The 27,346-nt window shown below is 48.7% G+C and overlaps 1 protein-coding gene across 1 annotated transcript in view; it reads left to right on the top strand.

Annotated features, from left to right (window-relative positions):
* Nucleotides 1-27,346, top strand: part of NOS1 (nitric oxide synthase 1) — a 92,764-nt gene that overhangs the window by 14,196 nt on the left and 51,222 nt on the right. Inside the window, exons 2-3 of the mRNA XM_081800950.1 lie at nucleotides 9,407-10,550; nucleotides 24,324-24,509. Of these exons, the coding sequence (XP_081657076.1) occupies nucleotides 9,829-10,550; nucleotides 24,324-24,509 (908 nt within the window). The 5' untranslated portion in view covers nucleotides 9,407-9,828. The remainder of the gene's footprint in view (nucleotides 1-9,406; nucleotides 10,551-24,323; nucleotides 24,510-27,346) is intronic.

Raw genomic sequence — 27,346 nt, forward strand, 5'->3', positions numbered from 1 at the left:
TATAAATGTTCAAAATATTAGGTTGAACTATAAGACAATGGTGAATTTGATCATTTGCAAACCTGCTAATTTAATAGTTCAACCTAATTAATAAAAATTCAATGAAAGAAATTGCTGTGGAGAGCTGATCATTTATTCAGCAAATATTTATTTTGTGCTTACCAAGTGCTAACATATTTTAAGAAGAGAGTGAATTATATCTTTCAAATCAAAGCAGACCTATGCTGCCTATGCAAATGTACATCAAGCCCATACCTGCCTTGGTGAGCTATTTTTCCTCCTGTCCTTTGCCCTTGTCCCCACATCCATGCTAATATAGAGCAGCTGCGAATGCATTTAGTCAATCTGAGAGTCTTGATCTTTTACTCAAGTTTAACCCATTTACATTTATTGTTTTTACTGATCTATCTGACATATGTGGTGTCATTCTCAGCATTGTCGTTTGTGTTTCCCATTTAATGTATTCTCTCTTCGCTGAAGTTCGCTTGTAACTGATTCATACCTACATGGATGCTGTGATCTATTTGCAGGGAACCTTCAAGTTAAAGGAGCAGATATTATCACTCCTTCAATAAAATAACCATTCTTACTTCTTTTTTCCTTCCATGGGCACCTTTTGCCTAATGTGGCTTCCCTGCATCAGGGATACCCAAGGTTGCCAGGCATGAGAGGAGAAATTTGGTTGAGTCTCAAGTTAACACTGAGTGGCAATCTGAAGGGTACCATTCTTGATGTCCTCCTTGAAATAAAGACTCAACATTGCTACGACAGTTGACATTCACAGTTTACAGAGTGCTCTTTACAGCACCTGTCTTATTGAATCTTCACAAAAACCTTGGAAGTGGTTGTTATTACCTTTTCAATTCTGCAAAAAGAAATTGACATTCACAGTGTTTAATGACTTGCCCAAAATCAAATGGCTGGGGAATGAGCCAAATCAAGTGTATATTTTCGGTAACCCCCCTTCATTCTCAAAATTATGGAAATAATGATACCAGGAAATGTTGGCTCTTGCAGTATAGTAGACCACAGTTAAATTATCTATTACTACTCAGGAAGGACAGTTTTATCAAATTAGTTTCATTCGTTCTTATCCTTTCTTTTGCCCTGTTTTTACCCTGTCCTCCTATGCTCTCTTAGCCAGGAAATGGCATCATGATCCATCTACTTGTAGAAGCCAGAAGCTGGGAAGTCACCATGAGCACCTCTTTCTCCTTTGCCCCTCCGTCCACTCAGTCACCACATCCTGTTGACCCAGCCTCCTAAATATCTCTTAAACCTACCCGCATCCCTACTTCCTCCCTTCACGATGCTAACCACTGTCATTTCTCATCTCTGGCCTGCAGCAGCCTCCTAACTGGGCTCCACATAGCCAGCCTTGCCTCCCCGCGCCGCCCCCCCGCCCCGCATTTTCCAGGCAGCAGCCAGAGTGATCTTTCTAAAATCTAAATCTGACCACAGAACTTCTGTCCTCAAAACTCTTCAGTGCTTGTCATCACTGTAAGAATAAAGTCCAAAATCTTTAACTTGGCTCTCAAGAGAGCTGCATGATCCAGCTTCTGAAGACCTCTCTGGCTTTATAAGACATTGGCTTCTCCTGCCACAGTGCAGAGGGCACAGGGGAGTGGCTCAAATGCCTGTTCTCTCCCTTCTCAGTGCCTTCTCTCCTCCACCCCTCCCTCCCACCATCCATCCCTTCAATCTGACTAACTCTATATTCTGACTTTTCCTCCAGGAAGCCTTCCCTGACCACCACAACCCAGACTGTTAGGCGTCCTGTCCATGCCCCTGTTAACACCCTGTATTTCCACTTTGTTCTACCTGCTGCACTTGTCACTAATATCTCTCTCTACCCTCCACCTTTCTGTCCCCCTCAGGCGGTAAGCTCTGAGGGCAGGGAAGCTGTCTGTCTTATCCATCCCTGCATTTACAGTGCCCAGCTCCTTGCTGGCCCAGGTGGGAGCTGTATAAGTGTTCATAATGAGCAAATGGATGGTGTGAATGGGGAATAAAGGAAGGAAGAGAGGAAGAGGAAGGGGAAAAAGGGAGGGGAGGAAGAAAGAGAAACGAGGGGAAGGTTAATTGGGGGTATGAAATATGCACTGTCTTTTTGCAACGATTCCTAAGAAGTGTTTCAGAGACCACTGGTAGTGTTTCGCTTTTACAGTAATGAGGCCATCCTCTTGGCTGTGATGTTGTTCACTTATCTGACCTGAGATCGTTCATTTCCCTTGAGGTGCAATCTAAAGCGACTTTAAAAAGAGTAGTTTCGCGGTGCCACACGTTTTACATAGATTATCCCATCAAATGTACTCCCACTTAATCATCCCATGTAATATATTGGTTTCTGCCTTTAAGGTAGAAACCATCATTGTTCCCATTTTACAGAGGACGAATCTGAGGCCAATAAGTAGTAGAAGTGGGTCACAAGCCCTTGTCTTTTGGCTCTAACACTCATGCCTTTAACCACCCCATGACACACCCAGCAATGGAGTATGTCTGGGTGGGGGGAAGAGAGGTGCATCTCTGGGGATCTTTGTACCACTGAGGGGTGATGGAAAGAATTTAATTACCTTAGCCCCAAACCCTGGAGTGTTCTGTCTATATGATGGATATAGTGCTCTCCAGCCAGCTGAACTCACTCATAAAAATGAACTTTGCAAAATGAAGATAAAATGAAGACTCCATAATTCTGCAGATCTGTTCCAACATGGGGACAACAGCCCTATAGCTCTCTACTGATGATGGACTGGACCCATGACATCCCTGTCCCATCCCAGAGGTGTTGACTCACCGCCCTCCCCCCCTCCCCCCCGCCAAGGTCTAGGGTCTGAGTCTCTGGCTGTCTCTCTTGAGTTCCATGCTCCAACACACCAAATCCCACTCCTTTGGTGTTCTGAGGACTCGGTGACAGGCACCTACTCCACTGAAAAGTAAGACGAATCTGTGGGTCCACAGCTTTCTCTTGGTTCTTCAGCACAGAGTGCTTTAAGCAACATATGTTCACTTGATAGCATAGAAGACCAATAGAATAATGGCTGCTTGTATGATAATTATTAGTAATAGTAGTGGGAAGAGGGTTCTTCTGCTGAGCATTTATTGTGTAGTGTGTGGCATATTGTAAGAACTCAGAAAATATTAACTATTATTCCATCTTCACAGACACTCTGAAGAGATGCTGTTATCATCCCCATTTTATAGATGCAGGAACTACGACTCAGAGCGGTTAAGCAACTTGCCCACCATCACAAAGCCAAGTGGAGAAGCTAGAGTACACATTTGAGACAGTCTGACTTCAAAGACTGTGCTCTTTTTTTATATATATGATAAAAAAACATAGTAAAAGATGAATAAATAAGCATTACAAAGGAACATACAAAAAATAATAATATATAATAAATAAAAAGTAAGCTTTCCTCCCATCCCACCCTTAACCTTCCAGTCCCCTTTCCCAGAAGCAAGCACTGTTACCAGTATCTTAGATGTTTTTCCAGAGATACTCAGTACATCTCCAAACTTACATGAAAGTATGGATGAATACCTAGGATGGATATGTAACTATATTTGTATATCTGTGCTCTCCATCTTTTAAAATTTAAACAGTGTATCTTGAAGATCATTCCCCATTGGTCCTTTTAGATCTAATCCCCCCCTTATTTAATGCCTGCCCAGGAGTCCACTGTATGGATGTGCCATTGTTTATTTAATCTGTTGATATTCTGAACAACTCTGCAAGGAAGGGTCGTGTGTGTATCTGTGTGTAAGGATGTTCCTTCTAATTTATCTGCAGGAGAAAGTCCTAAAAATTGAATTGCCAGGACAAAGATCTGTGTATTTTAAATTGTAGGGTAGATACTGTCAAATTGCCATTCAAAGAGGTAATACAAAGCAGCAGTGTGAGAGAGCGAGGGTTTCCTGAAGCCTCACGACAAGGTGTACTACCAAACTGGAAACACCCGTGAATACTCATCCTGCTCACTCTGACTTATGCTCATGAGGTGTGAGCATTAGATCTGGGAAGATAAAGGTCATCATCAGCACACTGTAGCCATGAAACTGGGGGAGTTACTTGTCTGGGGTACCCCATGGGGCCAGGGCACCCCCTGTGTCTAGGATCCCCAAGACACAGAATGCCAACTTACCCCCCTGATTTGCAGAGGTTGGCGGGTTTGTAGCTATGACTTGCCAGCGTGGGAGAAAGCACGTCAGCTTGATTCCCTGGTGGTGTGCTCTCTGGGGAAAGACTGCAAATTAGCAGTTCAGGAATGTAAGGAAGTTGGTTGCTTTGTCATGTTTTGTTGTTGTTGTTTTTTAAAGAGCACAGTTGGGTTACGGTGTGGGTCTTTTGTTTGTGTGGAGGGTGGCAGTATTTTGTTTTGTTTTTAAGACATGGAGACAGTAGCTCTCTACTGATGATGGCATAGAAGACCAATAGAATAGTGGCTGCTTGTATGATAATTATTAGTAATAGTAGTGGGAAGAGGATTTGTTTTTAAATATGATTGGAGGAAGATGCGAAACGGAGCTGTAACTCCATCAGAGATTTAGTGGGTGTGCAAACGGAAAACACCCAGGAGTTCACAGGCTGGGTGTTGTTTTTTCCTTCAATATTATTCATTTAAAAGGTAATATACATGTAATTAAAAACATAATTTAAATGATATTCAAATAGAAAAATAAGGTAGACAGTGCAAAGTATGTCTCCCTCCTATTTCTGACTTCTAATAGTCCTTGTCAGTTGCAACCGATGATACCCATTCCTTCCAGAATATTCTCTGCATTTACACGTGCAGAATTTACATGTATCTTTATATCTTGGAGCTCATTTCATACCTCTGAGTAGAATCTGCCTCATTCTTTTTAACAAAACATTCATTGTATAAATGGATTAGACTTCAAATGACCTTCGGACAATGGGATGTTGTACGCTCTACTCTTAGCCCGGGTGACATCCTACTATTACCTCTCTCTTCACATAGTTGTAGGTGGATTCTCTCCCCGTCCCCCGCAATCCCCTCAAAAGTGGCAAGATCTTTGCTAACCCTCTGTGTCATCTTTCTGGTTTCTTTAGAAAGAAGAATTATCTTCTGCCTGGTGAAGTTACCAGTAGATTCTCAAGGGGGCCTAAGGGACAGTGGGATACAGAGAGGAGGTCAGACTCTAGACCTACACTGTGCAATGGCAATATAATGAGGTCCACATGTGTGATTTTTAACTGTATAGTAGTCACTTTTTAAAAAAGAGTAAAAAAAAACCACAGGTGACATTAACTTTCATAACAATTTTGTTTAACCCACTATATCCAAAACACTATCAGTTCAACATGTAACCAATATTGAAAAATTATTGAGCTATTTTACGTTCTTTTTTTTTTTTCAAACTAGCCTTTGAAACCCCATGTGTGTTTTGCTCTTACAGCAGATCTCAGTGGAACCAGCCACAGTCCAGGGGTTTCAATGGCCGCATGTGGCTAGCCACTGCCCTACTGGAGAGCACAGCCCTAGACACCCCCACCTGTTGCTGATCCACGTGAATGAACCCCTGGCTTCTCCAGGCCTCTATTTCCTCATTTTTGAATAGAAGTTGGGCTGGATGATCTCAAGAGCTCCCCTTCATCCTAATGTCCTCTGACTTTCAGTGCTAAAAATGGAAGGTCAAGGACAAGCCAAGCCAAGTAGGTCTTATATAGCAGCTTAATCTCACCATCTGTAAAATGGGGACAATCCACTGTCACCCTGATCAGAGTGAGGATGAAAAATATGGCAGCCAGTGAGGATGTGCTTTGGGGAGGAAGAGAAATGAGGCATGTTGTGGGGTTGGTATTAGGATTGGGATTGACCCCAGTGAGTGCTCAGAATCCACTCACTAGACCCAAGGTTGCTCCTGGGTTCACTTCTCTGAACCCCACTCACCTCATCCATGGGTAATGTGGGGCTAGGAGTTTCTCCATACAGTCTCTTCCAGGATCAAATAAGGCACCCATGTAGAGGGCTTGGTGCTGTGCACACAGGAAACTCTCCGTTGCTAGAGACGGGCTGCCGTCCCCACCGCTCTGGTTGCAGCCCAGAATGGGGAGTGGCTTGCCCAAGGTCGCAGGGTGAGATGGTAGCAGACGCTGGCCTCTTTTGGCTCCCTCCTTGTCGCTAGCAGCTGTCCCGAAAGTCAGCCACTCATTTCCTCATAGCAAGGTGAATGAGATAAATACACCCGAAACCGCTGAACTACTCGAATGAGGCCTGGGTCCAAGTATTGTTTCCATGGTATGTACACTGGCGTGCACGTATGTGATTTGTTTAAAATCACAGCTCCAAAGGGCAGAGGCTGGCTTGGCAGGATGTGCCGCCCAGCACCTGGCTCCCAATGTTCAGAGCCCCGGGGCCACGACCAGTGCCAGATTCCACCAGATTTCCAGCAAAGGGCCCCCTCGAGATGGCACATCAACTACCTTTGGCGAAACTAGGGTGGTGCAGAAAATTAAAATTAAAACCCAGGAAGCCCAAATCATTACATATTATATAACAATAACAGGAAGCCCTTTCTTCTGGGCTTTTGCTATGTGAAGTTGCTGAGTACCGTGCGTTCACCATTTTAATTAATCCTTCTGGTTACTCAGGGAAGTGGTCACTGCTTAACAACCCCGTTTTACAGATAAGGAAATGGAAGTTCCAAGAAAATAAAGAACTCACCTGGAAGCACACAGACAGAGCCAGAAGGGGCCTTAAAAATCTTCCCTGGGGCAGAAGGGTCGCCAGCCACCCCCATTGACCCAGGAGCCTCCTGGATACTGGACATTCACAGACAAATGGGTCTCCCTATAGTAGCTTAATTTATTTGTCTGTAAAATGGGGATATTCAAACCTGACCTTGGTGAGAGTGAGGATAAAAATATGGCAGCAGATGAGGATGTGCTCTGCGGAGGAAAAGGAGGGAGACAGAGTGTTGTGGGATTGCTATTAGGATCAAGGTAGACCCTGGTGAGTGGCCTCAGAATCTGTTGGCTGAGGCACAGGGCTGTATCTCTCTCTCTCTCTCTCTTTCTCCCTCTCTCTCTCTCTCTCTCTTTCTCTCAGCAGACACTGAATATCCCTGCTTCTCCCAAGCCCAGCCTCTTTCCAGTTCCTTCCAAAGATCAAGTTGCCTAAGGCCAAAGTGTGAGAAACAGCATCCCAGTTTCCCAAGCACCAGCCAACAGCCCTTCCTGATTTGAAAACCAACTGAGAAAGAGGAAAAGCTGAGCGTGACTAGGAAGCCTTGTGGATCACTTTATTCTTTTTCTTTTTTCTTCAGCCAAGCCCAGGCTCTGTCCTTTTTAGGGTCTGGCCCAAGCCAGAAGTGGAAGGAAAGCCCTTGGAAGCCTTGCCTTCCCAAAAGCTCACCTGCAAGTCCCTTCTTTAATTAAAGAATGGAGTCCACTCAAGAGGGATCTAGAGGTCCCAGCTATCTCTGCCTCCAGCTAAACAACAGAATATCCTGGGTTTGGTACCCAGAAGAAATGGGGCTTGGGGAGTGTTAAGGAAGCAAAGGGGTTGGGGGAGGACCGATCCTCCCCAGTGAGGAAAGACACAGGGGTTCTGGATGGTTTTCTCCACAAACCGGACCCCCAGCAGCAAGATGCTGAAAGACACTCAGCCGGCCGACACATGGGCCACACACGCTTACACACACAGCAGAGAAATGACACAGCATGAGGGCAATGCATGAATACACAGAGAGAAACACTCATACACAGCGACGCCAGATGGAGAAGGCAGGCCAGGCCGGGCCTGGGTACTCATTATTCCCTCACCCACACAGAGGGGCTGGCGGAGTTACATAATGCAAGCTGCAAAAGGGGGAGGCTCACTTACTAACCACCCCGCCTTGAGGGGATCCAGGAAGTGGCACCTCCTTCTTGGGGGGCGTCTGCACCCATCTCCTGCTCACAGAGGCAGTGGGAGCTTGTCAGCTGCCTCAGCCCCCGGATGACCCCGGGAGTTCGCTAAAAGGGAAATGAGGGAGTGAGTGTCACTTAGTTAATAGTGGCAGATGGGGGCTCCTTCCTTGCACTAAGCATCGTGAGGATGCGGGCAGGGAAGGGTGTTCGGGGTAGAGCTGGACCCTGGACTTGAACAGGGGGGTTAGAGCAAGATGGCGGGGTTCTCTGCTGCCTCCCACCTGCCCCCACTGCACCCACAACCCACAGATCACCTGCTCCAAGTCAATCACATGCGACCCACGTCCATAGCTGCCCTCTGTGTTCGTCCCACACGTGTATATGCCTCGTCTGGGCCACAACACCCCCAGCTGGGCCCCCTGTGGCCCCTTGGCACCCCAACCAAACCCCATTTCTCCAAGCCTGGGGGAGCCAGCGGGAGTTGAGAAAATAACCAGAATATGAGGTTTTTCCAACTGGAGTGTAAGCTTAAAAGCTTGGGCTCAAGAGTGGGGCAGACCTGAGCTCAAAGCCTCTCTTCGCCATCATTTCTACATGACTTTGGACAACTAACTAAACCCCTTCCCAGGCTTCTCATCTATTGAAGGGTAACCATGAGGATCAAAAGCAAATATATACACACACACACACACACACACACACACACACATACATACATACATTAAGAGCATACTTGTTCAATAAGTGTCTGCTATGTTTAATCTTTTGGAATTTTTCTTCATTCAACAAATACTCATTGAGCACCTTCTGTGTGCTTATGATAACCCTGGGGGTACACAGTCCACTCTTCTTAATGTTTCTCCATTAGGGTTGCAGGCAGTCTGTGGAGTACAGATGTCCTCTAAAGTTTTGTGTGGACCCATGTCTTTGGTATTTAATACACCACATTAGCTTTATAATGGTTTGTAATGTGGCCAAATCTGTCCTTTGGGGCCTGGAACTAGTCGATAGTTACAAAAATGGTCAGAAAGGGCAATTGACACCCTTGGCGGCATTCCCCTTCCAGTGGGTCTGTTGTGGGGACTCTGGGAGTGGCCAGGACAGAGAGCCTAAAGATCTGTGCTGGCTGAGCTCCTGACATGTGAATGGAAAATGTTTGTAAGACACAGAGAGCCAAAGGCCGCATGACAAGTTGAAATGGTAGCTTCTCAAGATGGGAGAGATAAGAGATGAGATTGTGCTTCTTGCCATTTGACTTCTAGGCTATCAGTGGTTTCCCCAGGGAGACCGTTGGTCTCGGGGTTCTTTGATCATGGGAGATGAAACCGGGCAATTTGCAGCTAACGGGGAAGTTACCCCCTCCCCTCGAGGAGGAAGGATTTCATTTCGAGGTTGGCTTCCAAACTCCAGGGTCTTGTGGCTAGAGTTCTCAGTTTGGCTGCATTTCCCACCTTGCTTTGGAAGGTGGCATTGGGCACTCCACACCAATCTCTCTTTTGTAACTTCACCCCCTCCCTTGTTCCTTCTCTCCAGCACAGGTCTGACGGGCTGGCGATGCCCAGAGAATAGTGTACAGGAGCTTGCGTCATCTCGAGACACATCTAGACACATCCACCAGACACTTCTCCACCCCAGTCGGCCTGACCTGTTGCTTAGGGACACGTCCCACTGCTTTTCCTGACGTCTGCCTGATCGACCATCACTTCCTAGAGAGAACAAGGAGGAAGGCAGACGCATGAAATCATGCCACCAATGGCCGGATGGCAGTGAGTGGGTGACGCCGAGTTGACGTCAAAGACGGAGAAGACGAACCCAAGAACAGCTCGCTCTTGAGACTCCCCGAGGCCCCAGCCCCCAGCTCTTCCTCTCAGCTCGGCGTGAAGCCTGGCTCCTCCTGGTGAAATCAGCTTGGCCTGACATATTTTAAGTCTTCGGACCCCTGGACACTAGACACCATGGAGAATCAGGTGTTCAATGTTCAGCAGATCCAACCCAACGTCATTTCTGTCCGCCTCTTCAAGCGCAAGGTTGGGGGCCTGGGCTTCCTGGTGAAGGAGCGGGTGAGCAAGCCACCCGTGATCATCTCTGACCTGATCCGAGGGGGTGCCGCGGAGCAGAGCGGCCTCATCCAGGCCGGCGACATCATCCTCGCGGTCAACGGCCAGCCCTTGGTGGACCTGAGCTATGACAGTGCCCTGGAGGTGCTCAGGGGCATTGCCTCTGAGACCCACGTGGTCCTCATTCTGAGGGGCCCTGAGGGCTTCACCACTCACCTGGAGACCACCTTCACTGGGGATGGGACCCCCAAGACCATCCGGGTGACACGGCCCCTGGGTCCCCCCACCGCAGCTGTCGATCTGTCTCACCAGTCATCGGCCAGCAAAGAGCACACACCGCCAGTGGACGGGGCCCTGGGGCCTGGCAATGGGCCCCAGCATGCCCAAGACAGTGGGCAGGGAGCCAGCGCACTCTCGAATACCAACAGCCTGGCTCGCAGACCCCCTGGCCAGGACCCTACCAAGAAAAGCACCGGGGTGGCTCTCCAGGACAGCCAGAACAGTGAATTGCTCAAAGAGATAGAGCCTGTGCTGAGCCTTCTCACCAGTGGGAGCAAAGGGATCAATGGAGGGGGACCTTCCAAGGCAGAGACAAAGGATGCAGAAGTCCAGGTAGACAGGTAAGCTCTACAGATGTGTGCGTGCATGCGTGCATATATGTGCTGAATGCAGACATGTTCTGCAGCTCGACATCAGACCCAGGAGACATCCTGAGCTGTTCCAGACACACACAATCACATCCACTCGACCACTCTTGCCTCTTTCCCTTAAACCTGCAATTGTAAGAACGGAATGGGCGTAACTTGTAGCCTGTATCTCTAGCCATGAGAACCAGAGCTAAGAGTCATGGTAGCTGATGTCGTGTCTTCCAGCAACCCCTCAAGGTGGGTACTTTTGGGATCCACAATTCATGGGGCAGAAGACTGAGGCTAAGAGGGAAGGGGGCTCTCCCAAGTCATCCAGTGAGCGAGAGGTGCGTGTCCATGGTAGCCTTGGCATAGGGTGAATGCCAAGGTCCCGGGAAGAGATCGGGGATGAGCTGAGGCCTGAGTAACCCTCAGCCTAAACCAGCTGCCTCCTTGTGACAGCCACTTGGGAGCAAGGGAGGTTCTAAAGGAAGGGACTGGAATCAAAGTAAAGAACTGGCCCCAGCTCCCCCAAAACAGTGGTCTTGCTCATATTATATAGGAGCTAAAGCTAGAACATGAAGACCTGGGTCCCGGCCCCTCTGCATTTGCCAGATTGGCATTTTCTGATTCTGGAGAGGAAAAGAGCAGGCGATACAGTGGGTGATTCTAACTCCTTCTTTGGGGAGGAATTGGCAGCTGGGCTAGGGGGTCAGAGAGTAGTGGGTCCAGAGATATGAGAAGGAGGGAAGTTTCTCTCTGCCCCCTTCTGCTCTCATCTTAGATTAGCACTAACCCTACAGCTCTTACTTCTTATCCACCCCCCACTACAGAGGAGGCTCAGGTGTGGGGCCACCCAGAAACCCAGGTCAAGATTTCCCAACCCCCTCCCCAAGGACCCCTGAGTGTCTAGAGAGCCTTTAGAGGTCCCCATGATATCCCTCAGGGATCTGGATTAAAGCACCTCTCCACGCCCCTGCACTGATGCATTTAACAAATGTTCATTGAAGACCTACTGTGGCCAGACACTGCTCTGGGCACCAGGGATGAAGCAATGAATGGAACAGACAAACCCTCTGACCTTGTGAGTGAATGAAATAGACAAGCCCCTTGACCTTGGGGAGCTTATGGTGTAGTGGGGAAGACAAAGAATAAATGAGATAAAGATGTTAAAATATGTGGGCCATCAGTGATATGTGCTAAGGAGATAAATGGAACAGGGAAAGGGTCAGGAGGTACTGGGGAGGGTGAATTTTAGAGAGAGAGGCTGGACAGATCTCAAGGAAGGTGACATTGGAAGACCCTGAGGAAGGGGAAGAAGGGCACCTCGAAGCTTTATGGAGGAGGGACATTCCAGGCAGAGGGAATGGCAGGTGCCAAGGTCCTGAGGTAGGAGGGTGCCTGATGTGGTGGAGGAACTATACGGGTCCCAGTCTTCCTTCCTGATGAGTCAGCCCCCAAACTGCCCTTTGTGGGGGGGGGACCTCAGTCTGTGGCACCCCACCTCAGCCCACCATTGCTTCCTGGAGCTTTTCTAACTTTTCACACCTGGGCAAAAACCAAGCCAATTCCAGCAAGACCCCAAGAGGGAAGATGAGGCTGTGTCAGAAGCCCCCAGAGGTCCCCTGCTCCCCTTTGAGCTCCTGTCCCCCAACCTGCTCCCGTCTGTCTTCTGCGCATTCCTGGGGGCAGCTTGGAGTGTTCTCCGTACTTTTGGTCCCATCTCTGCAGGAGACAGAGAGTTTTGGCCCCATTACCCAGGACATGGTGTGACCCTCTTGGTGGGGCAAGTGGCTGGGAGCCCCTATCGTCCTGACCTTCCTTTCCGGAGCTGGAGGCCGGGATGGGTCCTCGGGGCTGTCCTGGCTTGCGGAGATTTGGGGCCCGGTTCACCCACGACTAGCACGGAGACCCCCACTCCAGGCACGAACCCAGTCCTCAGGGGAGCTGCCACCTCCCAGGACTCCCTATAGCAGCACACACTATAGAGATGACATAGTCTTGACGTAGCTTCTGGGAAGCCAGCAGCCTCCAAGTCTCATTCAGTGGCTTTAAATCCTAAAGCAGTTGTCAAGTCCAGATTCAATCATTGGTCTGGTTTTCCGGGAGACACCAGAAGTGCCTTCCTTCAAAGATTCCTGGGCATAACCCTTTCCTCAACAGCCCTTCTCCCAGGAATTGCAGCAGGACCCTGGGTAAGAGTGGCATTCCCTCCTGGGGGCTGGATCTAGTGTTCCGTACACTTGGTTCTGATTCTCAGCTGGGTGCGGGGCGGGCGTGGGGTCAGGAGCATAGGAATTCCATGGGGCTTTATTTCAGCCCTACCCCAGACCCAGGAGCCTGAATCTCCCTGTGTGATATGGACAAGTCCCTAGCAGGTCCCTCCCCCTCCCAGAAGCCAGGATGACCCTCTCCCAGCCGACAGGGTAGGACACACAAGCCCAGTGCAGGACACTAGGCTGGGGGGAGGTCATGAAATATGAAGGACTTGAACAGGAGCCCTCTTATCCGCCAGGCCTGAGGGGCCTCTCCAAACACCCAACTCAGAAAAGCAGCCTTCCTTTCCCCAAGGAGGAGGGGAGGGCACGCTGGTCTGACATGGGGTCTCCTCCGGCAGACCTATTCTCCCAAATTGGGAGGGTACACCTGAGCTCTCGACCTGCCCTTATCCATGACAGCCTTCCCTCCAGTGACCAAAAGGAGCAGAAAACACTGCTTTGGAGGAGGTGCCGTTTGGAAGAAAGTGACTCAGGGCAAGTCCAGGGCTCCATGAACCCTGCTGAGGGAAACGGTTCTAAGGATGAGTATTCTCTAATACTAGTGCGTGTTCCCCTGGCTCGATCGCTCACACCTGTGCTGGACCCAGAACCCGCCCCTACCCTCCACCACTTTAACAAATATTCTTAAATGCCCCCTTTACTAACCAGGAGCTAATTCGTGGATCATATAACCTACTCACGCTTTACACTTGTTAATAAATATAATGCCCTGACTATAAAATAAAGGAGACCAAGCATAAAAATAATTTACAGTAGGGGCGCCTGGGTGGTATAGTCCCTTGGGCGTCCGACTCTTGGTTTCGGCTCAGGTCATGATCTCAGGGTCGTGGGATCGAGCCCCGCATCAGGCTCCATGATCAGCGGGGAGTCTGCTTTGGTTTCTCTCTCCCTCTCCCTCTGCCCCAACCCCCTATGTGCGCTCTCTCTCTCAAATAAATAAATAAATCTTTAAAAGAAGAAAAGTAACTTATAGTATCAGAAGTTATGATGTAATATATCAGGGCTCGGATATCTGCCCCTACAGGTAGAATTAGCCCGCACGCAAGTGTCAAATGCAGATTTGACACCTGCTCACCCCAAATCTGCATTTGACACAAGCATGTTGTTTTGGCAACTCAGACACCACCAGCAGCATCGCCTTACTGATGCGATGATGTGATTTTCCACAGTGGTGACCGGACTCCCAGTAAAACGATGTCCCGTCTTTACTTTACCTGGTGGTTGCAAGCACGGAAAATTCAGTATATTTTAAAGCCACGTTTATATGTAAAACCAAATTGGGATCTTGGCTCAGGAATCTCAGCTTGGGTTGGATCTCGGTGGATGTCCAAAAGTTGCGTGGCAACCAGGCCCCTTCTTCCTAGTGTGGGTTTGTCCCGGGCACTACAGGATGTCGTTTTTGGGGTGGGGGTCAGAGCTGGCTTCTGGATGGCCAGGTGACGGTGAGGCCAGCCGCCCACCAGACCTGGAGCCCCACATCCTGGTCACAGGCAGCAGTCTGTGGCTTCTGGGGGGCCAAGCAGAGGCTGGGGCCATCCCTGGTTCTCAGCAGTGCCCTTGACTTTCCTGTTCTCTTGGCCTCATTTCCTTCCTTCCCTCTTTCCTCTTCTCCTGCTTCATCTAGTTCCTTTCCCTCGCAGGGCATCCTGGGTCCTGTCGTTCGGGGATGCTGGCCCTTCGCTGGGGGGAGACACGATGGTTAGTCTAGACGCAGCTTCACCCTGGATCCCAGGGGGAAGGTGGGCCTGGTGGGTGGTGGCAGCGTGTGGGGTGTGTAAGGAAGGGAAATCTGGGGGCTTCTGGGACCTTCTGCCCTTGGGAGCGGTCACTTTAAAATGCTGCGTGTCAGAGGATATCCAGGTTGTTCAGCTTGCTGCCCTGAAGGAGGGTTCTAAAGAGGCCAAGGTCCCTGGTCCAGCATCCATCTGGACCAGCCGGTCAGCCTCGCCCTGCACTGTGATCACTTCCCCTCCACCTGCAGGGTGCTCGGGTACTTACAGAGTACCTTCCCAACAGCCATGTCTTCAGAGCTGGGGTGAATTCCGCTCCCTAAGCGGGCTGTGTGGTTTGGGCCCCCTTATCGACAAGAAAACTGAAACTCCGAGAGGTGGAGCAGTTTGCCCAGAGTCACACAACACAGGCCATAGGGTGCTGTCTTGCTTCTACCTAGAAGTCTCTCTGTGGGCATCTACAGTTAAAGAGAAACCAGGCCAGAGAATGTGGTTGGAGGCACAGAAGTCAATTTCCACCCTAGAGAATGAGCTTAATTGGGGAGAGGAGGTCTTCCGTGACAAGCCTGTGTTTTATGATCATGATGCGGGTCAGCATGTACTGAGCACTCCATGTGGACCTGGCCCCATGCGAAGGTCTTGACATTGATGAATTCATTTGCTCCTCATAGCACCCCGTTTTCCTAATAAGCAAACCAAGGCTCAGAGAGGTGCAGTCACTTGTTCCAGGTCACACAGCTTGCAAGAGACAAAGCCAGGACTTGACCTCGAGCCCAAGCTCTTGGCCGCCACCAGCATCGACAGCACTGTTGGCCACCCCGTACTTGACCACTAGCCATCAAGTTGCTGAGGACATTGGAGTATTTTCTCGGTCTGGAAGGGAGAGAGCTATGAGAGTTAGCACCCCTGGAGAACTGGTCTTAGACCGGCCAATGAGAGCATTGACTCCAGGACGGTCTGCAGTGGAGGAGCCCCTCTCTGGCTGCGCTTGACTCATGGCTTTGAATCACTCTGTTGGCATTGACTCCAACAACCGCCTTCACGCTGAATGTCAGTGTGAGTTTTCATTCTCACCCTGACCGTTTGAACACGAGGGGCTTCCCCAGTCCATCCTTTCCTCGGGAAGGGAGAGAAGTCCTATTTATAGAGTTGTTACTCTTGCTTTGCCCTCTCCCATCTGTGTCCCCACCATTTTGTCAGGTGGGCTCCCAGCTCCTCATTCTGGGAAAGAGCTATGGAATAAGCCCACCCAGCCACCCGCTCACCCCAGACGGCCTGTAACCAGGGGGCTTCTCACCATCTTTCGTTCAGCAAATATCTATTGAGCCTCTATTCTGCCCCGGATACTGTCCTCGGAACTGGACATCCATAGGCAAGAAATGAATAATAAACAGGTAGACTCAGGCAATCGTTTTAAGTAGTGACACATGCATGAAAGAAATGAAATAGTAATTTGAAGAAACATGGCTTGGGGTTAGGTAAAAAAAAAAAACTAGATCGGAGAGTCGGAGAAGGCCTCCCTAAAGAGGCAACATTTATACGAGGCCAGAAGGTGCGAACCATGTGAAATCTAGGGAAGGGCATTCCTGGCAGAAGGCACAGCAGGAACAAAGGCCCTGAGGCAGGAACAAGGTTGGGATGTTCAAGGAATGGAAAGAAGGTCTGTGGGACGTGAGCGTAGTGAGTAGGAATAAAGAGCTAGGCAGTGACATCACACACGTGGGCCGGGCCACTAATCCCCCATCCCCCACACCATCCCTGCCCCCGCCACCAAATAGTCACTGTCTCAGTCTCCCCTGCTCCTTGCTGCAGTAACAAAGACCACAAATGTGGTGGCCTAAAACAACACATATTTATTCTCTTACAGTTCCGGAGGTCTTAGGTCTGGAGGCTCTAGAGGTGAATCTGTTGCCTTACCTTTTGCAGCTGCTAGAGCTGCATTCCTTGCCTTTCTTGGCTGGTGGCCCCTTCCTGCCCCTTCAAAGCCAGCATGCAGCATCTTGCTTCCGGGCTCACAAGGCCTTCCTCTCTTATGGCAGATCTCCCTCTGCTTCCTTCTTAGAAGGACCCATGTGATGGCATTTAGGGCCCACCCAGTTAATCCAAGATAATCTCCCCATTTTCAAGATCCTTAACTTCATCACCCCTGCAAAGACCCTCTTTCCACGTAAGATAACATACATGGGTTCCATGGGTCAAGGCTTGATGTCTCTGGGGGCAGTTTTCATCCCACCACACACATCCAACAAGTCCCAGGGAGCAATACTATGGCCAGCTCCTGGACTGGCCATTACTATGAGGTCTCACTGGACTGGGTTCGGTGACCTTACTTCTAGTCCCTCCTTTGCCACTCACCAGCTACATATTTTAGGAAAGCCCCTAGACCTCTCTGGGCCTCAGCTTCCCCATCTGTAGAAATAGTATGTGAACCAGATAAGCCCTAAGATTCCTTCCAGAACTACCATTCAGGTTCCTCTTTAAGGTCAATAGTGAGCATGCTCATCACAGGCCAGGCAACTGACCAGTACCCCAAAGGTATACTGCTCCATTGGACCCCTCCAGAACATCATTCCAGGGGGAGGAGCTCAAACATCCCTTTAGGTCACGGGTCACAAACTGGGGATTGAGGATCACACCCAGATCTCCTACGAGTTTTATTAGGAGGCCTACAGAGCTTTCTGAAAAATGATTTTGTGGCAAAATAGAGAAATAGAGAAATCAAGAGGTTTCACAATAAAACTGATTTCCAGCCTCTCAAAAATGAAGAGAATATCAGAAGAGCTATTAGCACCAAGTCTATTCGTGGGGAGACAGCCAGCCTAGGGAGCTGGGCGGGGCCTAGCATGGGCTCTCCACTTCCCCAGCATCCAAAATCAGCCAATCCGCTCAGCCTGGACGCTGTAAACACTGGAGTTTGAGGGTCCTGCCCAGTTTTTGTGATGTGAACAATTACAGTCCTGATTGTTGCTGAGCCCAGAGGCCCTCACCTCACTTCTCGGCTAGAGCATTGCGGTAAAATTGCAGCTCTCAAGAGCCTGCTTTTCTCTTTGGTCATCTTCCCCTACTCCAGCACGATGAGATCCAGAACAGAGCAGAGACCCCCAGACTCATTTTTCCACGCCCCTCAAGTCTTCCTGCTTTAACTTAGCTCCCAACATCCGAGACCAGGTGGAGGGCAGACGGGGATGAGAAAGGAGGGTCAGGGCGTAGTGTGGTGTCTGAGGAGAGACACAGCAGGCTTCCTGCCAGGATCAAGCTGCTCCTCAGTGGCCTCCTTGCCTGGTTGGGGCGGAGCAGGTGGCCCCTACCTCCCGACTATACCCTACACACAGGCCTGGGCCACCTGCTCCCCATCCTGGGTACTCGCGGTTGGTTGGTGGCCAGCACTGGGCTGACCAGCAACTGTGCAAACTTCCTGTGGAGTTGGCCCAGGACCCCTACACCCCCTGCCTGAGGGTCCAAGGCCTGGCCCCCAGGAAGCCTCAGTTGGAAGGAGCTAGCAAAGGTTTTCAGAAGGTCTAGAGATGACGAACTGACTTAGCTTGGGTATGATTGTCCCACTAGCGAAATGGAAGAAAAGGGGCTTTAGTTTAGTCCTTGCCAGAAAGCACAGAAAATGCTCGCCAAGTGGAAGGTAGAGCTCCATGCCTGGTCTTAGGAGGGGAAAGAAGAGAAGGAGCTGGGGGGACATTGACATTTCTAACCAGGAAGGAACCTTGCTGTTCACTGCTGGAGTCAGGCCCAGAGCCCTCCCAGGAAGACAGGTCTTCAAGGAAGTCCATGGACCACGTAGGGTGCTTTTGACAATGCAAATTCCAGGGTTCCCACCTGGACCCACTACTTCAGACTCTCTAGGGGGCAAGTTCAGGGGGATTTTAACAGGCCCCTCAGTTGATTTTGATGCCCCCTGAAGTGTGAGAACTGCCAAATGTGACCACACAATGGCTCTGGGGATCCTGGTCTACCTAGAATGCAAGCCCACTGGAGGGTGGCCTATCCAGGGGGCTGAGGATGCCTGAGAAGAGGTAGAAGCCACATAGTGAAGGCAGGTTCTTCAATCCCATCTGAGAACAAGGGGCAACTAGTGAATAAATCCTCGTAGACATAGAGATGGGCATAGAGCAAGGATGGGAGGGACTGTGGAGGAAGCATGAGATCGGGGTCTCAGCCACACCTAAGCCAGAGCTTCTCACTAAGGAGGAGTACATTTTGTTTCCTCCCCAAAGGGACATTGGACAATGTCTGGAGACATTTTGAATTGTCACAACTGGCAGGGACTGTGGAGGGGAGAAGCATGTTATTGGCATCTAATGGGTAGAGAGCAGGAATGCTGCTAAACATCCTACAGTGTCCAGGACAGCCCCCCACAACAAAGAATGATCCAGCTCCCAAAATATCAATAGTTCCAGGTTGAGAAACCCTGATCTAAACTGAAACCACTCCAGGCAGCTGGGCAGGACCAACATTCATGAGTACTGACAAAGGAGAGTCGCCCTCCAGGCTTCTAAGAAGTCAAGACAGACCCTATCCACCTCCATCTATGGGCTCCCAGTATATTTATTTAAATGAAGAAATGCTATATGAAAGTGACCAGGTTCTCATTCAACAGATAAATACATTCAACACCTCTACTTCATTTGAAGGGAAAGATCAATATCGAAATTTGAGGGTCTTCACCAATATGAGGTTCAACCAAATGGCTGCTCCACCACCCCCTTAAGCCCTGTTCTCAGTGACTCTCAGCTAGGGAACAAGAAGAAGGAAATATCTGACTTTCAGGCTTTCTTCACTACTCATTGGTGGTGTGACCTTTGACAAATTACCTAATCTCTCTGAGCTTCAATTACCTTAGTTGTCAATGAAGACACACATGTTTAATTAGTTCTATGTGTTAGGCATTTATACACATGACCTCGTTTAACCCCCAGGAGAGGAGGGGTGTGAAGTGGGTGTTGAAGGTTGAGTAGGAGTTGGTTCCCAGCAGAGGGAAGATGAAAGGGCATCCCAGGGAGGTCAAGTATAAAGGTAGGTGAGGACAACAGGGTGCTCCTCGGGAGGAGGGGAGAGTGAAGATCAGGACTGAGAATGATGGGAAGTGGTAGTCTGGAAGGGAAGCAGAGAATTCCCAAAGTCCTGTGCGCTGTGAACATGACATGACATCTCAGAAAGGGTCTGAGTGTCCCTGCCTGTGCCCTCCAGCCCGCAGAGAACGTGCTTTTTCTCGGCTAAGAGCTATGTACGCCTTCATTTCCCAGCCTTTGGAGACATTAAGGCTTTGAGGGGCACTGTCCAATGCTATAACCACCAGCCACATTTGGTTACTTAAACTTAATTAAAATTAGACAGAATTTTGGATTCGGTTTCTCATTGACCATGGGCACATTTCAAGTACTCAGTTGCCACATGGAACCAGTGGCTATAAAATTGGACAACATAGATATAGGATGTTCCCATCATCACACAAAGTTCTATTAGACCATGCTGGCTTAGAGCAATCTTGGCTGTTTTATACAGAACCAGCATTTTTCCTTTTTCTGTTTCTGTCTTGTCTGATCAGCCCATAAACACATTAGTAGTAAGAGGAACAGCAGATGCCACACAGCTAAGGGCTATAAACTTTACCTCATTTAACCATTGCTGCAACCCCATGAACTAGATATTACTAACCCTGCTTTAGAGATGAATAAATGGAGATTCAGAAAGCATAAGTATTCAAGATATCCAAGGTTGGCACAGCTTATAACCAGCAGAGCCAAGAGTTGAACCCAATGCCACCCAACCCATAGCCCACACTCTTAACCAGCAAGCTACCCTGCCCATAGGAACCCATCAAGCAGCTAGATCCCAGGGTGAGCAAATTCGCGGCAATAAGGCAGATATTTCTCTCCGAGCTTGTTATCACTGTCAGACTGGGAGCTGGGAATCTACTGAAATCTACTTCTGATTTTGCTCCTGGGTGAACAGAAGCAAAATAGCTCAACCTGGATGTTCCCCCTGGTCCCCTATTAAATATATTCTTTCCCAGCTCATCACACAGGACTCTTAAATAAGTTTGTGTTGACAAAACACTTCAGATGCATTATTTAAACAGAGGTGTTAAAACCTCTTAAAAAAGGAGGGGGGAGGGGGAGGATAAAAGCAGCTCTCCCTGAAGATTCACAACAGACATGCCATGTGAGCCATTTCGGAGTTGCCTAGGTAATTGTTCCCTGTAATTTTTGCAAACTGGCCTCATTCAGCAAGAGATGTTGGATTACTTGCTCTTTAGCCTCTGGCTTAGAGTAACTACTTTTTCCTGTCTCTGTTTAAAAAAGGAAGGATCTGGGCCAAGCATCAATCAGACCTAGTTTCAAATCCCAGCCCTTCTCTGTGCTTACTGTGGGACCCTGGGAAACTTACATAACCCCTCCGGGCTCAGTTTTTGCATCTGTAAAATAGGGCTTTTAATGTCTTTTTTTTTTTTTAAATATTCAGCTGAAATGTCAGCTCTTTTATTTTTTTTTTAAAGATTTTATTTATTTATTTGAGAGAGAGAGTGAGAGAGAGAAAGAGCACAAGAGGGGGGAGCGGGAGAGGGAGAAGCAGACTCCCTGCTGAGCAGGGAGCCCGATGCGGGACTCGATCCCAGGACTCCAGGATCATGACCTGAGCCGAAGGCAGTCGCTTAACCAACTGAGCCACCCAGGCGCCCTTAATGTCTTTTGAGAGTAAATGAAGTCACTTCTGTGTCAGCACCTGGTATGTTACAGACGCTCGAAAAATATTAACCCCTCACCTCTGTTGAATCCCCATTTATAGTCATGTGATATCACAGGATCAGGCGTTTCAGAGCTGAGAGGGAGCTGAGTGGCATTTAGGGCAGACATCTCAACAGACAATCCCTCTGTTTATCATCACGTAGGTAGACCATTGGCTTGTGAAATGTCTGTAATCAAGAACCACTCCCTTGTGTTTTGGTGACATTTTCAAGAGGGTAAAACAGAATGTTCCCTCTGACAATTGCAGAACTCTCCACGCAGAAGAGTGGAGGTGGCTCTGACGCAGGCCACCAGTGCTTTATGACACAGCAGGGAGGGAGGTCTAGCTGGCCCCGAGGGAGCAGCCAGAGGGGCCACTCAGGGCCATGCCCTCAGAGCTGGAGCCCTGACTTCCAATTGATCCCAAATGACTATCAGCACCAGACTAGGGGTCGGGGAAAATGATGGGACCAGGATTATAAATCCCAAAAGCTGGGAATGTTAGAACAGAGGACTAGGTAAGGGTCAACCTCGACACCTGGGACCGAAACCAGGAGGGACCCCAGAGCAAGCCACGGTGCCCAAAGCTGGGGAACAGACAAATGCTATAGTCAGAGTAAAAGTGGATGGGAGGGTTAAAAAGAGGCCCATTGTCATGAAGCAGGAGGGCAGAGCTCAGAGGGAGGAAAGACAGAGGTGAGGCGGGGCTGGTCAGAAGGTCTGGATTTTGATGCAAAGTCAGTTCCATCACAGCCATGACTTCTCTCCATCTTAGAGGATGACCAGGCAGTGGAACCTAGCTGAGATTGTCTCCTCCTGAATCTGAGTTCAAGAGCAGAGAGCCAGGAAAGCTTTGCAGTTAAGAAGGCAGCATTTAGAGTCAGGAACAAGTCTGGGTTTGAATCCCAACTCCACTGTCCATAGCTGTGTGACTTAGGCTAGTGATTTAACCTCTCTGAGCCTCAGTCTCCTTGTCTGATGATGATTATGAGGATTATGATTATAATAATGAAGATGCTAATGACGGCGACAGTGGAGGAGGATGGTGATGCTGGTAGTGATGGTGATGATGATGAATAGGATGATGTAAGGAAAGTGATGATGGTAATGATGAGAGTGATTATGGCCATGGTGATGGTGATAGTGATGGTTATGCTGATGAGGAGAAGCTGGATGGTGATGATCACAAGAATGATGGTGGTGGCAGTGGTGATAGCAATGGAAATTTGGGTGGTGATGGTGATGGTGGTGGTGGTGGTGGTGGTGGCAATGGTGATCTTGGTGATGGTGGTGATGATGATGGTGATGGTGATGATAGTGATGTTGGTGGTGATGGTGATGATGGTGATGATGGTGGTGATGATAGTGGTGTTGGTGGTGATGCTGGTGATGGTGATGGTGATGATGGTGATGCTGGTGATGGTGATGATGGTGATGTTGGTGGTGATGGTGATGATGGTGATGTTGGTGGTGATGCTGGTGATGGTGATGATGGTGGGGGTGGTGGTGATGATGGTGGTGGTGATGATGATGGTGGGGGTGGTGATGATGATGGTGGTGGTGGTGGTGATGGTGGGGATGGTGGTGATGGTGATGACGGTGATGCTGGTGATGGTGATGGTGATGTTGGTGGTGATGCTGGTGATGGTGATGCTGGTAATGGTGATGATGGTGGGGGTGGTGGTGATGATAGTGGTGTTGGTGGTGATGCTGGTGATGGTGATGACGGTGATGGTGATGATGGTGATGATGGTGGTGGTGGTGGTGATGATAGTGATGTTGGTGGTGATGCTGGTGATGGTGATGGTGATGACGGTGATGCTGGTGATGGTGATGATGGTGATGTTGGTGGTGATGCTGGTGATGGTGATGATGGTGGTGGTGGTGGTGATGCTGGTGATGATGGTGATGATGGTGGTGGTGGTGGTGATGATGGTGATGTTGGTGGTGATGCTGGTGATGGTGATGATGATGATGATGGTGGTGGTGGTGGTGATGGTGGGGATGGTGGTGATGATAGTGATGTTGGTGGTGATGCTGGTGATGGTGATGATGATGGTGGGGGTGGTGGTGATGATAGTGATGTTGGTGGTGATGCTGGTGATGGTGATGGTGATGACGGTGATGCTGGTGATGGTGATGATGGTGATGTTGGTGGTGATGCTGGTGATGGTGATGCTGGTAATGGTGATGGTGATGATGGTGGTGATGGTGGTGGTGGTGGTGATGGTGGGGATGGTGATGATGATGGTGGGGGTGGTGGTGATGATGCTGATGAATGATGATAATGAGAGCCTCCACTTCAGAATGGCTGTGAAGAGTGGGCTGAAAAACTGTGACCCTGAGCATCTTAGTATCTGTCTTGCTCACACCATCTATAAAATGTGGCTAATATTCATCCCTGCCTCATAGAGTTGTCACAAGGATTAAATTAAAACACTTGTAAAGTGCTTGACATATAATAAGTGCTTAATAAACACTAGCTATCATTTTTAATAGTCTTATTATTTTTGTTGCTCTGTTCCCCTCATTTTCAGAATCATTTCTGTTTCTCTTGGTGTAGGTATCATTAGTCTCATTATCAGTGCTTATTCAGAATTAGGATGACTTATCACCCTGGCCCCTGGGACTTGTTTTCTCCCCTATCTGTCCTGCCTCCTACAGCTTAAGTCGTCCAGTGGGTCTGCCGGGAGATGAGCCTTCTGTGTCCCTAGATCTTTGAAATGAGGAAGTGGGAAGGGAGGACCAAAGCCATGTCATGGCCATCTGGAAGTGATGTCCACAAAGGTGGGTGCATGCCCACCATCAGCACCGACGTCAGTGATGATGGGGCTGCCTTCCCACGTGTTGCTGGCGGTTCTGCTGAGCAGCAGGCTGGGCACCCACAGTGTGCTGGCTCCACATAGAGCCCTGTGGGTGAACCGTGGAAGTGCTGTACAGACTTGGGACTTTTAGAACAGGGCCATCAGCCTGTCCCTCCTGATGTCCTATCTTTCTCACTTCCTCTACCTTGCCTTTCAGAGGTGTGGACGGCAAGTCACACAAACCACTGCCCCTCAGCGTGGAGAATGACCGAGTCTTCAGTGACCTGTGGGGGAAGGGCAATGTGCCCGTCATCCTCAACAACCCGTATTCAGAGAAGGAGCAGGTAAGTGGGTGGTACCAGCTTGGCTCCCACACTCCATGGCTCCCTGAACCTTCCCTGGTGTGAGGATGAGGGGAGGGATGCCAAATGTCAAACCATGTTGGGATGGAAATGAGCCACCACGGCTGGAGAGCTCAGGGGCATTGAGGCCAGGAGCATGTGTCCTGGGATCCGGATTTTGCCTTTGTTTTGCTTTGTTCGTGATCTTGCCATTTTTCAAATTTCAATTCTGTTTCCACCAGCAAAGGCACTCCCATGCCATTCACATCGCAAATTTAGCAGGTAAAGATACATGGTAAAAAGGTTTCCTCTCTCGCCTAATCCCAGCCACACAGTTTCCCTCCCCAGAGGCAAGCAATATTTATCGTTTCTCTGGTTCTTTCAGCAATACTTTACACGTAGACTGACAAATACACACACACATTATTTTCACACAAATGAGAGCACTTTATACATATTGCTCTGCACCTTGCTTTTCACTTGTCAGCATATCTTGGTGATTACCCCCCAATTCGTAGGGGAAGAGAGTCCTGGGTTCTTTTTCACAGCTGTATAATATTCCATTTTATGGCTCTGCCAAACCTACTGAGCCGGTCCTCCATAATGGACCCTTAGGTCATTGCCAATATCTTGTTATGACATTGCTGTAATGGATGACATTGCCTAAACGTCTCGCGTGGCACATGGGCAGGCTTTTCAATAGCATAAATTCCTAGAAGTGAAATTGCTGACTCAGTGATCATAGGCATTTGTGATTGGGGCAGAAATTGAGAAATGGCTCATCATAAAGATTGCCCCGATCCTACCAGCTAAGCAGGAGAGTGGTGGTCTCCCCACAGCCTCACCAACCTAATGTATTATCAAACTTCTCAGTCTTTGCCAGTTTGCTGAGACGTGTTTTGATAGCTGAGTCAATATTGTTTCTGAGCATGGAGAGATTTGGCTAGAGATCAGGAGTGCCTCGTTCTCACCTGCTTGGGCAGCCCACAGTCCAGGCCAGTGCGACCCTATTAAAGCATATGAATTTCCCACCCATCCTCTGCACTGCAGTGAAGTATGGGAAGAATGATGAGTGGGAGGTCAGAACAGGGAGATGGCCCAGGTCACTCGGCAAGGTCACCTTTTTCTCTCCACCTACCTCTAGCTCTGGATGGCATGGGACAGGTTGCCAGGTTCTGTCTTCTCATGCATCTGTATGGATGGCACCTTTTGCTACCAGCTCACCTGACCAAAGCCTCACTATGTAGCCTTCCATGGGGAGGATGGGACATTTCAGAGCCTCAGTGGGGATTGCTTTCCTTAGCTGCTGATAGCTGGCCAGGAAGATAAGGAAGGGCGTCAGGGATTCTGTGGTAGGTCAGACCCATGCTCCCCCCAGCTAGGTACTCACCCTCTTGCAATGGCATCTAGGGATGCTTGGAGGAGAAGCATCTATATAGATGTCTACTATGCTGTCCTCAGAACTCAGGGCAACACTATGAGCATGAGGGGGCTATTTTCCATTCATGATTAAATGAACAAATAAAGTTAACATTTGTCTTTGTATTTTCTTTCTTAACTGAAAGGAAAGAGATATTGCCATAATTCAAATCCTCCCAAGACAAAAGAAGAACAGAAAGAGACAGCCTCAGGCTAGATCCAGGCTCTGGATGTGCTTTGTTAGGTCTGCACTATATTGCCCTAAGGGACAATTTGTATTTGTACTTTGAATTTACTGCCAATGTTTTGAAATTTTATATAAATATCATATTCACAGCTTCTCTTAAAAAATGTGGACACGCTAACCACCTCGAGCTTGTGTTCTTATGGGACAATAATCTGCACAGACTGAGTAGCAGCTGCTCCTGTAGACAGAGCATGGGCTTTCCAGTTTGCCACAATCCCCACCACTCCCTATCGTGTCCCTCCCCTTAAGACCATTGTCTTTTGTTACTTTTTATAACATTAGTGCTATTGATTTTCTTAGGATGAAGGGAAATATTTTTCTATCCATGACTTTATTATAAGTGGCAGGTAGAGATAGACCAGGAGGTTTGTATGTTTCAGGAAACATGAGAAAGATTTCATGTTTTATAAAAAATGAAGAATATTCTTTTTTTTAAAATTTTTTTAAGAATATTCTTTTTTTTTTTAAGATTTTTTATTTATTTGTTTGACAGAGAGAGACATAGCAAGAGAGGGAACACAAGCAGGGGGAGTGGGGGAGGGAGAAGCAGGCTTCCCACCAAGCAGGGAGCCCCATGCGGGGCTCGATCCCAGGACCCTGGGATCGTGACCTGAGCCAAAGGCAGGCGCTTAATGACTGAGCCACCCAGGTGCCCCAAGAATATTCTTTTTTTTAATTTAATTTAATTTTATTATGTTATGTTAGTCACCAAACAGTACATCATTAGTTTCTGATGTAGTGATCCATGATTCATTGTTTTCTTTTCTTTTTTTTATTTGACAGACAGAGACATAGCGAGAGAGGGAACACAAACAGGGGGAGTGGGAGAGGGAGAAGCAGGCTTCCCGCCGAGCAGGGAGCCTGATGCAGGTCTCAACCCCAGGACGCTGGGATCATGACCTGAGCCAAAGGCAGACGCTTAATGACTGAGCCACCCAGGGGCCCCGATTCATTGTTTTCGTATAACACCCAGTGTTCCATGCAGTACGTGCCCTCCTTAATACCCATCACCGGGCTAACCCATCCCCCCACCCCCCTCCCTCCCAAAACCCTCAGTTTGTTTCTTGGAGTCCATAGTCTCTCATGGTTCGTCTCCCCCTCCGATTTCCCCCCCTTCATTTTTCCCTTCCCTTTCCCAATGACCTCCATGCTATTCCTTATGTTCCACAAATAAGTGAAACCATATGATAATTGACTTTCTCTGCTTGACTTATTGCACTTAGCATAATCTCC

The sequence above is a fragment of the Leptonychotes weddellii genome, chromosome 13 (genome assembly GCF_054177405.1).
Source record: "Leptonychotes weddellii isolate Sample4059 chromosome 13, ASM5417740v2, whole genome shotgun sequence".
In the NCBI taxonomy this organism is placed as follows: domain Eukaryota; kingdom Metazoa; phylum Chordata; class Mammalia; order Carnivora; family Phocidae; genus Leptonychotes; species Leptonychotes weddellii.